General features: G+C 37.6%; 1 protein-coding gene across 4 annotated transcripts in view; it reads left to right on the top strand.

Moving 5' to 3' along the window:
• IPO11 (importin 11) overlaps positions 1 to 15,596 on the top strand; it is an 82,814-nt gene extending 67,218 nt beyond the window's left edge. For 3 of the 4 annotated variants that reach the window (XM_056513741.1, XM_056513742.1, XM_056513743.1), the window contains exons 30-32: positions 6,030 to 6,125; positions 9,647 to 9,731; positions 15,283 to 15,596. In XM_056513741.1, the coding sequence (XP_056369716.1) occupies positions 6,030 to 6,125; positions 9,647 to 9,731; positions 15,283 to 15,447 (346 nt within the window). In that variant the 3' untranslated portion in view covers positions 15,448 to 15,596. Of the gene's footprint in view, positions 1 to 6,029; positions 6,126 to 9,646; positions 9,811 to 11,256; positions 11,299 to 15,282 lie in introns of those variants that run through there. The other variant, XM_056513744.1, reaches the window with a different exon arrangement.
• Positions 15,597 to 17,013: the final 1,417 nt, after the last annotated feature.

Raw genomic sequence — 17,013 nt, 5'->3', positions numbered from 1 at the left:
AAGTACAAATTGAAATACTGTATATACATAATTCTAAATTAATGGCTGGAAAAATTTTCATATTTGGTTTATATTTGGAGATGTCAGGTCTAGGTATGTGTTCTTAGTGAAGGCTTCATCTTCAAAATAGGGATATTTTCCTATATTTGTATTTAACTTTTTATTTCTATTTTGGTGTTCTGTTATTGTCATGTTATGTCTAGTATGTTGTATCTTTATTTTCAACCTCAATTTCTGCAATTTTTGTTTTTCTGTTTGTTACTTAAATAATTCAAACTTTATTCAGGAATTAAATGTCATAAAATCGCGTTCCAAATAGTCCAATGCTGTAACATTTTCAACCAATGAGACTTAGTCTTGTGGATACTGTTTGTCTTGTTCAGGTCTGTGTCCTTGAGATTTCAGCTGTGTTGTTTATAGGTTACACAGTTTACAGTTAGACTCAAGGAAAAGTGAGGAACAATGCTCTGATAGACTTTCCTCCATGGTGTTGATTTAAATTGTGTATGTTGCTGTTCCAGGCTCCAGCCTGGAGCCTGTGCCATTCTGCAGCTGAGCCAGAACTGCCCTCAGCATACTTGTTCTATGCCTCCTCTTTCCTGCTGGTGTAACTCCTGTGCATATCCGGGCTGTGCAGGTCCTGGTCATCCTGTTTGCCCATCTGCAGTCCTTTTCCAGAAGGGAGTAATCTATTATCTGCTACCAGGACCATATGTAAGTCTTGACTGCACTGAGTGGGTGAGAATGTGACTTCACTGTTGTTTGTTATTAGTGTAATGAAATAATACTATATTTGATTGTAGTTTACTGTATCACAGGTCAATTATTTCTAGAGAACACACAGTTCAGCTTCTTGGCTTAAACTGTTTGGTATTGCTTGAGTAGAAACTATTTTTTAAAATAATTTTCTAACGTAAGATCAGATGTTAAATATAATGGGCAAATGCTTTTAAGAAGGGAAAACATTGACTGTAATTTATGCACTTCTTTCCAGAGGCTAATCCACTGCGATCTCTTTCTCTTTAACCCAGTTTTGTTACTTTGTCTCTCCTGCATAACTCCTTGTGATAAATATTAATTCTATTTTCACTTAGTAACAACTGCACAATCAATGATTGCACAGTGATAGGCTCAGCAATTTTATGTGCTGTATTTCTAAGTTTTAATTTCACATGGACACCTTCAGAAATAATGGACTTCAAATGCAGTAGAAGTTTTTCTTGCTGGAAGTGCTGCTGTGCCTTTGTTACAGAGGAGTTTTGATAGTGCAAAGGTTAAAAACTGAGTAAACCTAATTCTCAAATCTGGCAGGGAACAGCTCTGTTATTTTAGGCTCTGGTTTCCACAGCTGCTCTTTATAGAAAGGCATGAGAGGTTCTCTCTGTAGGTGCATCTTTATCACTGACAAGCTGTTGTGGGAGTTCTTTGCCAGATGTGTCTCACCATCTGTAGTGGTGGAGCATGTAAGGAAACTGGTGTCACAGCTGTTTGTGCAGCAGAGAGTTAGAGCAGTTGAAAGCCATCCTTTGGAGTGAAGACATCCTCTCATGTCCAGCTTGCCAACACAGGGATTAGACTAGGCACTGAGACATTTATTATGCAGTTGTGAAGGAAATGCCTTTCTTTTTCAGTCAGTGTCCTTTGTATTTAAATGTTCACACCAGGAAATCAACCCTTTCATGTACATGTGTGGTTCATATGTGTATTAAAATCATTAGGGAATACATTGGAAGCCTTAGTTGGGGCTCTGTCCTCATGAAGCAAAGTGGTGCTTCATGAAGATCAGGTTTATGGTCAATCGTAGGACTCCCCTGGAAAGATTGCCTCAGCTGCTACTTCACTGCTTTAGGAGCTCCCTGGAATTGTGCAGCTCCTAAGGGGCTGTGTGTGTGTGTGATAATCGTTTCTGTCACTTACAGTATGTGCAGAGTCATCTCTATTTGTCCCACTCCACCTCTTTCCTTGGCTAATGAGATAAAGAATTAATTAAGCTTTCTCATTATGTACACTAGTAAAGATAATAAATCAAACTCTTCTTGGTGTTTATTGCTTCATCCTGGTGAATGTAGAAAAGCAAAAGATGTTTTATCTTTCATTTAATCTCTGAAAAAGTATTTTTTCTCATATAGATGTTTTTTCTCATCTGAGGGATATGCAAAGTAGATACGGGGTCCATTTTATTTAAGCACCACTAAAAATATGTCAAGACGTGTTTTAGCATGGTGATAGAGTTTTGTCTACAGTAGTTGGCTATATAATTGAAGTAAAAATTGTGAGTTTTCACATAAAACCTCAGGATAATAACTTGTGCAGATAACTATGTGCATTAGAAATGATAGACAGAATGAAAAAAAATCCTACCTTTTTCACTTTCAGAACATATGAGATCTATTTTGTCCTTTGCAAAGCTTTTATTCTTTCATCTGAAAACTTATGCAAACTTTGAAATAGAAGTTTTGAGATTATTCATATGGAAGCTGCCCTGAATGCTAAATTTTGTTTCCTTTATTGGTAAGTTGAATTTTATTAACAGGCAGCATAAAATATCCTTTCTGTAATAAAAATGTAGTCATTATATCTTTGAAACTGGATTATGGAGTGGCTTAGGTCCTTATTGTGGGCCTTTTACTCCTGCTGCATACAAAACCTCTTTTGAGAGGTTTTGTCCCAATAATTTAGAAGACTGGGTAGATAAAAAACCAGTTATAGCCTGATGCTTTTGTTTGTTTCATTGCTAGGCTGGATTGTGTGCAACTCAAGGTGGGAACTGCCTTCCTCCAGTTTTAAGATTTTAGTATAAAAAAATACTAACTGTTCTGTTTTGAAAATTCGTCTGAATACAGCGTTGGTCTTCTTTGAATCTGCTCTATTTCTGTATTTCCTGAAATAAGCAGGCTAATTTTAGTCTCTTTGAAAAGGTATTGCATTGAGTGGCATGGCTTGCTTTCTCATCTATGAAAATAAGGCCTGATGCATTTTATATTGCTGTTGAACTTTGAGTTTTCTTTTTTTGAAGCATGAGTCTGTGGTGTCTTTATATTTCACCAGCATATGTCTTGTGTTTTAGAAATAGTTGCACTGTTTATTGACTTCATACTTGGTAAATATTTCAGTGGGTCTTTGGCAGGAAGAAACTGTATGTCCCATTTAAAAGGGAAAAAAAAGAGTATTATATTTACTAAAAGCTGCAGGCAAGTTACATTTTGAAAAGTCTTGTACATTCTTTGTTCTCCTTAAAAAAAACAAAGAACTCTCATGAGTCTTCCACTAAAGAAAGAAGTGAAATGCTATTTCTCATTTATGTCATGAAGTAAGACTATCCTTTTCAAGAAATAAATGGTTTCCCTATGTGTTTTTGCAGTAACTTTCAACTGTCAAGAACAGTGTTTTTGCTGCTCTGTGCTGGCGAGACCCCAGCTGGAGTGCTTCATCCAGCTCTGGGGCACTCAGTATAAGAAGGACCTGATACTTGTGGAGCAAGTCCAGAGGCCACAAGGTTACTAAGAGATGTGGAGCACCTCCACTGTGAAGACAGGCTGAGAAAGTTGTGGCTGTTCAGCCTGGAGAAGAGAATGTTGTGTGGAGACCTCTCTTAACCTCCCAGTATCTGAAAGGGCCTGCAGGGAAGCCAGAGAGGGACTCTGTTCATCGGGAACTGCAGCAACAGGACAAGGGGGAACGGCTTAAAACTGAGAGTAGGTTTTGTTTAGATGTTAGAACAAAATTCTTTACTGTGAGATTTGTGAGGCAGTGCCCAGAGAAGCTGTGGATGCTCCATCCCTGGAAGTGTTTAAGGCCAGATTGGGTGGGGCTTTGAGCCGCCTGGTCCATTGGAAGGTGAGCTGCTTGTAGCAGGAGGGTCAGAACTAGGTGACCTCTGAGGTCCCTCCTGGGATTCATGCAGCCTGGAATGAAGGAATGATACAGGTGTTGTGTATGAACAGGGCATTGTTTGCTTCTCCAGAGATCAAAGTGTTCACATTTGTTCTTTGTTGGATGTCCCTTGTCTAGTGTTGACATGAATCTGTGCATTTTGTTGGAAAACACTAACCTTACTCATGTTGGAAAATATTGACTGTTAATGGCATTTTTCTAGAGATGTGTTTCAAAAACAAGGATGAGACAAGAGTCTTAATGGAGGTGTGGTAGGCAGGACCTCTGACTTGGGGGAACCTGCTCTGTCTCGGGGGGCTCATTGTGCAGGTGGCTGAGGCAGTGTTCACTTTCTCAGCCGTGCTGTGAGGTCAGTAGGTTGTTCGCTTGCTGTCTGCAGAACCTCACAGAGATTGTCTACAACATGTAATGCTTTGCTCTTCTGGATGTGATGGGGAAGCCTTTTGGCAAAGGAATAAGCGTCTTTTAGAGTAGACTGCTGGCAATCAGGCAGTAAAAATTATGTCAGTTTTCATTTTGTGGACTTCAGGAGTTTCAAGTCTGATGATACAAAGTACACTTCAGATTCTGGCATATAAAGGTAGCTGAATTTAAAAAAAGGGAACAGAAACTAATCCTTTGAAACAAGGGATCATGAATGAAATTATTATTTACCAAAACAAATATAAAAGAAATATTTTTTATTCTTAGTATTCTAACTTGATAAACATTTTTTCCAAGGCATCTATTGCTATTTAACTGTTTATCATATGTATAAAGTTTTGCTGTGTGTCTGACAAGAAGTTTCTCAAAAGCAGTTGCTATTGTATAAGGAGCTACAGTTCATCCATGTCTTGAGTTTTCATTCCAAATAAGAAAGGGAAAGAATATTAGGAAATATATTTGTCTGTGTTAAAACAATGACCAACTACAATCGAAATACAATATATGAACTTCATGTTTGGTGCCTGTAAATAAATGGAGTGCATCTGCCTCTGCCTCTTATGGAGCAGCACCAGCAGTGTTTTATTAGGATGAAATTCCAAGAAAGCAATAAAGTGCTTCAGTCAGTGTCAGTCACAGGAAAAGGGTTGTTGTTTACTGTCACCAGTTAGGTCATTTCTCTTTCTTTGCTGCATGTAGCTAGAGGTATTCCTGAGATGAACGTCTTTTCACTTGCAGTTTGTCTTCACACTTTCACCATTCATAGAGCAGGAGTCTGAGATCCCAGGTTCTACAGTAGTGTGTCTCTGGCACTAGATGTACAGTAGCAGGAAGTGGAGCAGAAGCAGCAGTTGGCTGCTCTCCATTAACCAGGAGATTAACTAACTGGTGGCACCTACTTTATCCATCACGAGGAGATCCTTCCCCTACAGGCACATCCTTTCTCAAGACAGGGCAAATTTAAATGTGTTTAGTGTAGTTTTGGGCATTGTGGGCTATCTAGTCAAGCCTTCAGGTCATGTTGACTAAAGGTACTCGTGCCTTTTAACTCCCAAGTGATATCTACCAGCCCTTTGCATTAGTATTAAATAGCCTTATATGTCCAATGGCAAAAGGTGCCCGTGTTGAAACAGATAAAACCTTTTGCCCTTTCTCTGTACAGTTAGGAAAGTCACATTCTTGCAGAACTGAGTGCAGGGTTTTTCCCCCCACTCTAGGGAGTTGGCCTCCTAGGAGGGTGAAGAAATGCAGGTAAGTAGGGGAATGTATGTTCTTTACAAGCAGCCATTGCTCAAAGAGTTGTGTAGGTTTATGAATTAAATAGTGATGGTAAAAAAAGGTGTAAATGTGTTGGGAATAGAAGCCACTACTCTCTTCCCTGCTGGCAGGAGCCTGCCCTTCCCACTCCTGACTTCTGTGCTTATGTATATTTTCTTCTATGCCATTTGCAATTTAATTCTAGGTTTTCAGTGGCATATTAAGTTTTCTTATACTTAAAAATAATGTTTCTTGTATATTTTGAAGCTATTTTGTAATTTTTAAAAAATGCTGAATTAGTTGCTTGATAGCATGCTCAGCTAAGCAGTAAGCAAGGAAAATACCTCTCAATAAATGTACTCTACAACTGAGCAAATTTCCTGTGCAGTTCCTTTAGCTAAGTCACTTCCTGTTCTTTTCCAATGTTATCCAAAATAAATTTTGTTCTTTTACAGTGTTATCCAAGATAAATTTTGTGGTATCATCAACATTTCAGTGGAAGGACTGCATGATGTTATGACTGAAGATTCTGAAACAGGAACATACAAAGAGTAAGCAGAAATTCCAATTTAAACTGGATTTAACAGTAGCAGTACTGTTTTATATGAAGTGTTTTCATTTGAAAAATCTGTAGTCAGTTAAGACATGGTTGTTAGAGTTCTATTTACTCAAGAGCGAGTCTTTTAGGAAGACAGAAAACTTTTGGTCTTAAAATACTTTCAATGGGGAAAGAGGGCTTAAAATGACAGTATAATTTTATATGGTTCATTAAGTTATCTACTAAATTATGTCTTAAAACATTCATATTTATTATTATGATTATTATTATGATTATTATTAGTATTAGTATTATTAGTATTATTAGTATTATTAAAACATTCATTCTTTTTTGCTTGCTTGACTGTTACATCTAAAATTTCAATACAACAAGCTTGTGTGTTGATAGGGACCACCCTAGCTCAGATGTAGCTCAGAGTTTCTTTAAGTGTGACAATATTTCACAGCCTGGAGAACTTGAAAATGTATCCCACAAGGACAGTTCTCCAGTTGTTCCATGTAACGCATGTACTGTTACAGGATATATCTCAAAAGACAGTTTACAGAGCTAGGAGCAAGAGCTTGCTTGTAGCAGGAATGTGGGTGTTGGAGTGTCCAGAGTGCACTGCCACCCAGCACCACACTCGTTCATCTCCTGATGGCTCCCAGGTTACTGGTAGTAGTATGTCAAAGCTAGGGGAAAAAAGAAAGCCCAACCCCTAATGAATAATAAGATATTTTTTGGACAGTGATACTAATGTAATTTTTATCTCTGTAATGATTACTTACTTTTAGAATGGACTTGTAAGACAGGTGCTCTGCAAGATATTCTTACAGACAATTCTAATAACAGAATTTACTGATGCTCTGGTGCTAAGAAGCATTTTCTTTTAAATCATTTCATGTTGATGGAACAGACTGTATATTAACTAATTAATATTAACTGCTTAAGGGGATGTTTGCTGGAAACAGACTGTATATTAACTAATTAATATTAACTGCTTAAGGGGGTGTTTGCTGCCACTGAAACTAGGTGGCATAGAACAGCCAGAATGCAGTCTATTAAATTCTTCATTTAAAACAGGTGGCATGCACACAACTGTGTGTTGAGAACAGTCCACACTCACTGAGCCTGAACTATGCTTAAGAATTGCTTGCCAAAGTACTTCCCACCAAACTGTCAGTAAAGAAGATGTAGCTCCAAAGTCTGGCAATATGCACAATGTCTGGCACTGTGTTTTGTTTACTGTTGGAGACAACATTGCAGAGCCCTTCCATTTCTAAGTATGTTGCTTTGCCAGTACTTGTTGAAAAGAGTTCTCACTGAGAAGTAAATAAACTTTATCTTAGTTCATTTCATATTTTAAGACTGAAGGCTTGTAGAACTTGTCACTACTTTTCCAAACTCTGGGCATTGTTTTTACTTCATAAAGTATAGTCACATTGAGCCAAGGACATATTTATGTTGACAGGTTTTGTAAGAGCTGTTTGAAAGATTTTGACTTTTGCATAATGTATTTAGACATCATCTGGAGGGTAAAGTGAGAGCAGTCATCTGAAATCTGAAATCATGTGCATCTCTTTAGGCTGAAGAAGAATGGCTTAACTCTGAACTGGTTCAGATAATGTGTAGTCCACTGATTGTCATATTAGCTAATTATTGTAGTGCAAGAAGTAAAGTTATGTGCATGTTTAACACAGGAAAATCAAAGCTGAAACATTATAGAACTTCAGCCACTGAAGGGTGAAGAGAAGGTAAACATGTACAGGGAAAATTGCAAAGGTTAAACCATGGAAATGGCTTAAGTGGCTTAACCACTTAGTGAGTACATTTTAACTGGAATTTTTAAGCAACTGTTGTAGTTAGAGGAAGTGGTAAAAGCCTTGTCATTTTTTTAGATTTATATTAGATTTTAATCAGGTTATGGAAATGTTTGCACTATCTTACAATACAAAGGGATTATACTCAGCCAGGTTTCCTAGAATTCATATTTCACATTGTAGTGATAATTATAAGAGCTTTACAAACCTCAGATTTTCTGGAAAGGGAAGCATTCCATTGCTCTAGACTTGTTTCACCAATAGTCAGATTTTTCCCGGCTTTCTCACCCTCTCTTGTTTTATTCTTTCCTCTCCTTGTGTTTGGGATTTTGTGGTATCTAAAATTTATGAAAGTCTGAAAAAGTTAACTCAGTCTTGTATGTTTTGATAATTGACATTTTGTCTCTTTTTTCTTAAATAAACTGAGATGCCAGCAGCCATTTGTGAGCAGAGGAGATATGCAGTTTTCTGTCTTATTTTGAAATAACTAACACCTTTATTAAAAAATGGCTTCTGTGTTAGTATTTGGCCCTGCTTACCGTGCTGTTTAGCAAGTGTTTCATACAGCTCTGATTTCCATTAGTTAATGGAAAACTAAATATGTAAACAGAATAAGTCTGAACATTTCATATAATATCATATGAAAACACATAAAATCACAAACTTTTTTCATTTTAGTAATATTAAAATGGGTTATTCGTCTTAGTTAATGGAGCATTTCACATGCTTGTGGAATGCAGCAATTAAAAATGCACAGTAGTACAGGATTGAAAATAATCTGCATCTGCCTTGGTGCTTTGAAATATGTGAATTATGTGTCCTTTGTATCTTAAATCATACCTGATACATGATGGCAAGTTGTCATCACCTGGGTGCTTTTTTAATCATTTTGGTTTTTAAAGCAGAAATTCCAGGAACAGATTTGATAAAGTGATGGAATATTTGTCTGTTGTTTTGGCATAGAGCATGTAACATGAATGAAAGACATGTTTTCTATAGGATAGCTTTCATTAATGTCCTTATAAGTCTATTCAAACCATTTCAGCAGACAGGAAAACCTCTGACTTTTAAACTGTTCTAAACAGTTGGAGTTTTTTTCTTCATATTTTCTGGTTTTATACTTCAAAAATAAAAGTTAAAATATGGCTGTTATTTGCACATGTGAGCACCTACCAGTTGAGGGTTTCAGCAAAACAAAAAATGAGTTTAAAACCTTTGTTCAGTGCCTTGTAGATTTTATTGTAGAACCAATAGCACTGTCCTTACTAGATTTCAGGTCCTTTTGTCATAGATCTCAAAGAAAAACATGAATGCCGTGAGACATCTTTGCAATCTTTGTATGTGTGCCACTTTGACTTAGTATAGAGTGCTTGTACAGCCCTTTCTTGAAAAGAGTGGAAAATTTTCGTAAGGATCAGTAGGTTTTTCTATATTAGTTTTTTAAAGCCACGTAGTCTGTTTTCCAGTTGCACAAATGCACTTTAATCCACAACTTAAGCTAAAATATGGAGGAAAACTGAGATTGTTACATGGGTGGAGTTGACAGAGAACATGCATTCATGGTTCATTAGGTTCACTGTTCTCAGAAAAAAATTACTTGTGATTAAATTGCCTGATTTTCAGCAAACTCCCATATCTGTTGTGTTTTCAAAACTGCTTTAAAATAATTTTTAATGATAATGTATGTTAAAACTGTTCTTATTCCCATTTTCAGCTGCATGTTAATGTCTCATTTTGAAGAACCCCAGGTTACAGAAGATGAAGAACCTCCCACAGAACAAGACAAAAGAAAAAAAATGGTAAGTTTTGGGTCTGTTATTCAGTCATAGACCTGATTATGTGCTTCACTTCTGTCACATTACATTCTTTTTAGGTTTGGTTGATCTATTGTTCTTGGAAGATTCATATTTTGAATAAAAAAAAGAAAATTTAGTGCTAAACCTTGCAACCACAGCATGCTTCAGCTTGCTTTTTTCAGCTTGATAACTGTTATCAAAATAAACATCATCTGTTTACAAAATCTGGGCATTACAATACTAACACGATATAGAAGGAATTTACTAAAAAAAGCAGAGAGCTAAACTTTATTGAAACATCATGGCAGGCCAAATTTCTCATATTTAAAAGACTCAATATGCCTGCATAGAATTTTTTTTTGTAGTGTAAAGAGCTCTTACAAAGAGACCAGTGTATACTTGTGTAACATTTCTTTTAAATACTAAATTAGCAATATATTTATAAAAGTAATATCATACATCTTTTTTAAAAAATGCCAAAACCTTTCTGTATTCTTGTGCTATTAGAAATGCCTCAAGAGAAATTCCTAGTGTCTTGCAATTTCAGATTTAAACAAAATGCAGAAATATAGTTTTCTGTGGTCCCAAAAAATGTATAATACAGTTCTATAATTGTTACTTTAAAAAAGCATCTCTAGTTTCTGTTATATTTCCTTCTTGCCTCTGGGCTTAAATTCTAGCTGTTTGTTGCAGAGTGATAGTATTTATTCTTAGTGTGTTTCTATAATCTCACTGTATATATGTATATGGCATTATCAATAGGGGTTGATATGTCTATAGATCAACAGGGAGAGAGACATGTTTTGTTTGTTAATCAGATATAAAAAGCAAAAGTAAATTTAAATCTACAATGCTTTTATATTCTTAGTTTTGAGTATACTTAGACTACATTGCTGTCTGGCTAAAGTTTTAATAGTTACGTGTCAGACCTTAATCTTTCTCCTGCAGGTTAACTTCAATAGTTCAGATATATGTTGAGGAATTTAGACTTGTTAGATTTGTAATGGACTACTATCCTGGTTTGAAGGACAGGTGTCTGCCAGAAAGGCAGAAATTTTCCTTTTAAACAGAGACCCGAGTTCCACTCCCCCCAAAGTATTATAAACGTTTGAATCAAGGACTCTGAGGCAGAGATAAGGGGGTAGGAATAACAGCTCTTTTACTAATATATCCAACTGTACCAGCAGAAACAACAGCAGTTGTTAAAATTACTAACAAAACAGAACAGATAACTCGGTTCCAGTCCTTTCTTTAGCTGTGAGCACGCTCTCTCTCGGCGGGACCGGAGGCGGGAAGGGGCGGCCGCGGCCGCGCCGGTCTCAGGGGGGAGCGGCTGGAGCGGGCAGCTCCTCGCTCACCGTTTGGGTTCTGGTGCTCAGCTGTGTCCGCAGAGACTGGAGGCTGGAGCAGGGCAGATGCAGGGCAGGTGATGGCAGAGGGTCTGGCTCTCTCCTGCATTCTGCTGCGTGGCTCCAAGACCGAGAGGATCCTCCTCCCCGCCCCCAGAAACACGAGTCCCCTCCGGAAGCACGAGAGCCCCTCTCCAAGCCGATCCCACCCACCCCTTTTGTCCAGAGCCAGCAAAGATCCGCAGTGTACCCGGCAGCTCCATTGGCATGACAATGGGAAAAATTTTTTAAATTGACACAGCAATAGGAAAACACTCAACCCCCAACAACTACCTTCAGTGTGGATATGTCAGGCAAAATGGAAAGCAGCACCTTGAATTATGCTGTGCCATTAAATGGTACAACACACAGTATGTTGCTGATGAGCACAGTTACAGTGAGGGAACAGTTCTGGGCTCACACACAATACAGCATCAGGGTCGTTTGAATAATGGTCAGTGTGTTTTGATAAGGAGGAGCTTCACCAGACGAGGAACACCACATCAAAGATCTTGGTTTACTTCCCTTGCCTGCGTCTTCCCTTTCATATATCTTCCTTTGCATATCACTTTCCTTTTATCTGTAAGGAATTGCTTGAGGTTTGCTCCTTGTCTGCTCTTTAACATTAACCTTAAATACGTTGTTTTCTTGGGAAGTTTACAGAGAATAAATTATCATACATGAATGTCAAAGCCTCATTTATTTTGAATTTCATAGTCTAAATTGAACTATTTCCACAGTTGCTGTGTTTTCTAGATTCCTAAGCATTACTGAAATGCTTTGTTTTTCTCCTTTCAAGCCTTCTTTGTAAGAACAGCTGTCCATTTTAGTCTTCTCATTCTTATATTTAGTTAATTTTCCCTGATATATTTCTGACTTAGGCTTTCTATGCTGTCATTTTTTCAGCTAACTTTAGTATACACTATATACTTACTCTGTTTAATGTAATTTCTTGCAGCTGTGCAAACAAGTAAACTGTAGTTGTTATGAATGTTTGCTATACATTCATTCTGAATCCCAACTGAAAGAGCTTGTTATATAGCTTTGTAGATGGTGCAGAAATTGAGACATGACCTGGCTATTTATTTCAAAATTGTACAGGTCCTTTGGGTAGTTCACTAGTAGCAGAAGTGTCTGATAATAATCAGAATTGTTAATCATGGCTTCAAAAGCACAGCTAGCATTTGGTTTTAGAAACTGGATTAAAGCAAACATCACCTGATTCCATTCCTGTCTACATGTGATAGAGGTTTCCTCCTCTCTGTAGGAGCACCAGTGCACACACTCACATGAAACTTGGAAAACTGTAGTAGCTGATACCACTGACAAAGTAAAAGAGGGAATAAATATATAATGTGATAAGAAAATCAAGAGCAACCTAAAGAGAATCAGCAAAATCTCTGAACTGTTTGTCTGCTTCAAGCTAGTATTTCCAGCCAGTGAGGTGAAAGATTAGTTTCTTCAGTCCAGCCTCAATGTGGGCACCTGTATCCAGTTTCAAAATAAAGTAATGAGATTGAAAACTAATCAAATCCAGGTTTTCACTGAGCAGCATAAAGCACATTGCAGTAATGTGTAGTTACTAGCCAAACTTTTGTTTCCTGTCTGTAGCTGTTTTGACTAAAAAGCTGTTGGAATTTGCTAGTGGTTTTTTTTAACTGGAAAATAGATTTGTTTTGCCTTATCAGAATCAGGCACATTTCAGTAAAACTGCTATGGCCACACACCTAGGAACTCAGAATACATACTTAATATATAGTCCTTTGCCAACTGTGATTGCTGTTCTTCCAAACTTAGGATTTTGTTTTCTGAGTCAGTGAAGACTGCAGCTGTCTGTGGAATATTGTTGACAAACTCATTGTATCAAAACTGTTTCTTTTGTTTTGTTCGTTCTGAGTACAAGTTCCAAAAAAGTAGAGCAAAAGAAAATCAACTTCTTGTTCTTGCAGGAACCTAATTTATTTAAAATACTTCTGATGTGGTTATTTGAGTGAAAACAAGTTAGTGTATTAACTCCTTCATAAAATCTGAAGGCTCTTAAGTCTCATTTGACTTAAAGATGGGAGATGATGCTTCTAGCAGCAAGCATTAATCATACTGTAGAAGTCTCTACTGGCTTTGAGTGCTGCTGCTTTGAATGATGAGGCAGCCGGGGAGATGTGAGAGCAACAACTTGGCAGACACAAGGTCAGTGCAGAAGGGCAGGAGGTGCTCCAGGGGCCAGAGCTGAGGTTCCCCTGCAGCCCCTGGTGCAGCCCATGGTGAGGCAGCTGTGCCCCTGCAGCCCCTGGAGGAACACGGGGATGCAGAGATCCACCTGCAGCCCCTGGAGGAACACAGGGATGCAGAGATCCACCTGCAGCCCATGCTGGAGCTCGAAGGAGTCTGACCCTGTGGAAAGCCCACGCTGGAGCAGGCTCCTGTCAGGACCTGTGGCCATATGCAGAGAGGAGCCCACACTGGAACAACCTGTTCCTGAAGGACTGTACCCTATGGAAAAAAAGGGATCCACGCAGAAAAAGTTAGTGAAGGACTGCAGCCCATGGATGCACTCATGGGGAAGAAATGTATGGAGTACTGTCTCCTGTGGGTGGAGCCCCATGATGGAGAAGGGTAGGAGAGTGAGGAAGAAGGGGCACCACAGACAGCTTGTGACAAACTGACTGCAGTCCCCGTTCCCCTTTCCTTCTCCAGCTGCTCCAGAGGAGGTAGAGAATTTAGGGTTAAAGTTGAGCCCAGGAAGAAGGAAGAGGTGGGAGGAAGGTGTTCTGAGATGGTTTCATTTCTTGTTACCCTACCCTGATCTGGTTGGTGGTAAAATAATTTGCTTACTCAAATCTGTTTTGCTCCTGTGAGAAGATGGTGAGTGATCTCTCCCTGTTTTACCTCAGCCCATAAACCTTTCTTTATATTTTCTCTCCCATGTCCCAGTTGTGGAGGATATGATTGAGTGACTTTGGTCAGGGTTACAAGCATGAGAACAATTATATTTAAATACCTGTTTTTCTGTGCAAAATTGCCTAGGATAATTTTATACATAACAATTCAGAGCTATGATCTTACAGAAACTAACTGTAAATGCATTATATGTCCCAAATTATGGTTTTATATGAACAAATGCCAGTCATTCAGAAACTGGTCGATTCTTTGCTTGGCAAGGCAGGAAAAGAATGCCACCCACTTCAATAAATATTTCTTAGAGTAGTTGTGATTTAGAAATTTTGTTAGAAAAATATACTATATTCTAGAGATTCAAATTACATTTACTGAAAAAAAAAACCCTCCTACAGAGTATCAAACTGTTACTGCAATTACTTCCCCTTTCTGAAGAGTGTAATGGTAATAATAGATAATAAAATGATCAAGTCTTACCTTGAAATAGCAAAATAGTTTCCTGACCTTCCAGCATAAACAGTGGTCTTGTTTGAGTTTGACACTAAATGAACAGATCTGCATGAATTGCCATTGATTTCAACATCCTACTCCTTTATGATGCAGCAAGTGCCAGGTGTCCCCATCTCCCATCCCCTGAAAGCCCTGAGCCTGCTTTGCAATACATCCTCTGTCAGTGTAGTCTCTTCTTTTATTTTTGCTTTCATTAAAAGGCAAAATGTGGGAAAGTAAAGACAAATGTCCTGTCTTTTCCTGCCCGAAAGGAAACTATATAATCCAGCTGGATTTATGAGGTTTATAGGTATCAGTACTGAAGTGTGTCTATTCTTTATACATGTGGACAGTTTATTTTGTTTGTTATATAGTCTAAACAAGTTTGACTTTTTTGGTGTTTTGTTTTCTTACTAATAAAATAAAACTGACCATAGTCCATGCCATCACTAAAGTCCTTGGTAAGATCTGATTTTTAGGAGTTACAGTTCAGCAGTAACTAATTAAGCAGCTTTGAAATTGGTTTATTATTGTAGAAGCATGAAACCTTAGAGCAAAAGTGTAATACTCAGGATTTGTTTTAAATAGTTTTAAACTAATATTTGCCTGGATAATAATAAATTTGATCTTTGTTTTGCACAAGTGTTTCCTCTTGTTTCTCAAGTAAGTAGAAAGAAAGTAAAAACAGGTTTCTGTCTTGAGCTGAGGTTATAGTTAAAATGCATAAGTCATAAAGTGTTTTTATTGTGGTTATATATTTTTCTTTTGCATGTTTTCCACAGCTTGCATTGAAGGACCCAGTACACACTGTGTCACTGCAGCAGTTCATCTATGAGAAGTTAAAGGCACAGCAGGAATTACTGGGGGAGCAAGGTTTCCATGCCCTTATGGAAACTGTGGATACAGAAATAGTTGCCCAGCTACAGGAATTTTTACAAGGCTTCTAAATAAGCAGAAAAAAGATTTTCTATGTCAATTTTTTATTTCAAAAATACAAAAGAACTCTAGCCTTCTGTCTTGTATGGACAAGTCTAATGAAAGGTGAAAATAACTTGTGACAAAAGAATAAAAACAAGTTTCTGCTGTTGCTCTTAAACTATGCTCTTTTGGTTATTGTTTGGATTTTTTTTTTTTTATAATAAAGGATTAATTAAGAGTTTTATTATTAAGCTAACATTTCCTTGATTCCTAACATGGCAGATGCTGCCCTAGGTAGTGCCATTTTCTGGTACCCTTAAACATAGTTTTGGCTCACAAATGTATGTCATAAAGTCAGAGGTCTGAAGGAACTTACTAATGTATGTTAATGGGAAGCATCTGTTAATTCAACACTATAATTCAGTATCAGAAGCTGCTTCCTTTAATACTGTAGATCTGTAACTTTCTCCCTTTCTATTGCTCTTTTTAGACTTTATGTTTAACCATACAAACAGAAGGATTTAGGAAAGCAGTAAGACTGTGAACAGAAATATTCCTTCATGAGAGAAAGATAATTCCCATTTCAATTGTCTCAGAGTAAAAGAAATTTTGATTGTAACACTTAAATTGTATTTGAATTGTTAGAGAACATCAGTGTGTATTTCTGTCTGAAGAGGTGAGTTTTCATTTTTATCACCACATTTTCTTGAGTTCCTTCTATTTCACTTCTAGCTGTCTTAGTACAGAGATACTCACTGGTGGTAGATGAGTAGTTAATTAATTTGTGGCCATATCTGGACTACTTAAAATTGCCATGTATCTTAATTCTTTGTGTTTTTTCTTCAAAGGCATGTCATCAGGATACTTCAGGAGGAAGTATCCTCATGAGGATAATTGTTGATAAAATGTTTAAGCCCAAATGGTCACAGTTAAAACAATTATTTACAAACATGGGGCTTACTTTTAATTATTTATTAGTTACCTGGAGGGTAAAGCTGCTCCTTTCTTTGTGCCTTTGTCTTTTGTACCTTGCAGGTGGAAGTGGGAAGAAATTTCATTTCCACATTTTTCCTTTTAACTACTGATCTTCCATCTTCAAAGCTGAAATTAACTTTGCTTCACTGAGGGATGATGAAGCTACCAAATCAGGTTGTTTTTCCAGAGGAGATTAGCTGTTTAAAGGCACCTACAAGCTTTTGACAATCTTACCAGATGATTTAAAAAAATATGAGCCTTTTTTAACTGATCTTTTGGGGAGTCATCTTTTTTGAAACATTCCGTCTGTTTGCAGAGGAAGACGCATCTTTCCTTTCCTCCTTTGGAATCAGAGTATCAGAGGCTGTTGGGGCTCTCACAGTCCTGAATGCAAAACCTCCCCTGTCCCCCACTCCCAGCACCTGTCAGGAGAAGTTGTGTGAGAACTCAGCTCAATGGTTCCTGCATTTCACCTTGGCATAGGGGGGATTGCCAGAATTGCTACTCTTTGTGTTATGTGTATGTCATTTCCTCAATCATGCACCATCATCATCTCATAATTAAGAGGCTTATCTGGTTACATTTAGGACTTGCAAAGGAGGAGACTCAATGTGCTGATG

This window comes from Oenanthe melanoleuca, chromosome Z (genome assembly GCF_029582105.1).
Source record: "Oenanthe melanoleuca isolate GR-GAL-2019-014 chromosome Z, OMel1.0, whole genome shotgun sequence".
NCBI classification, from domain to species: Eukaryota; Metazoa; Chordata; class Aves; order Passeriformes; family Muscicapidae; genus Oenanthe; species Oenanthe melanoleuca.
The sequence above is the reverse complement of the archived record's forward strand: the minus strand, read 5'-3'. Positions and strand labels throughout refer to the sequence as shown.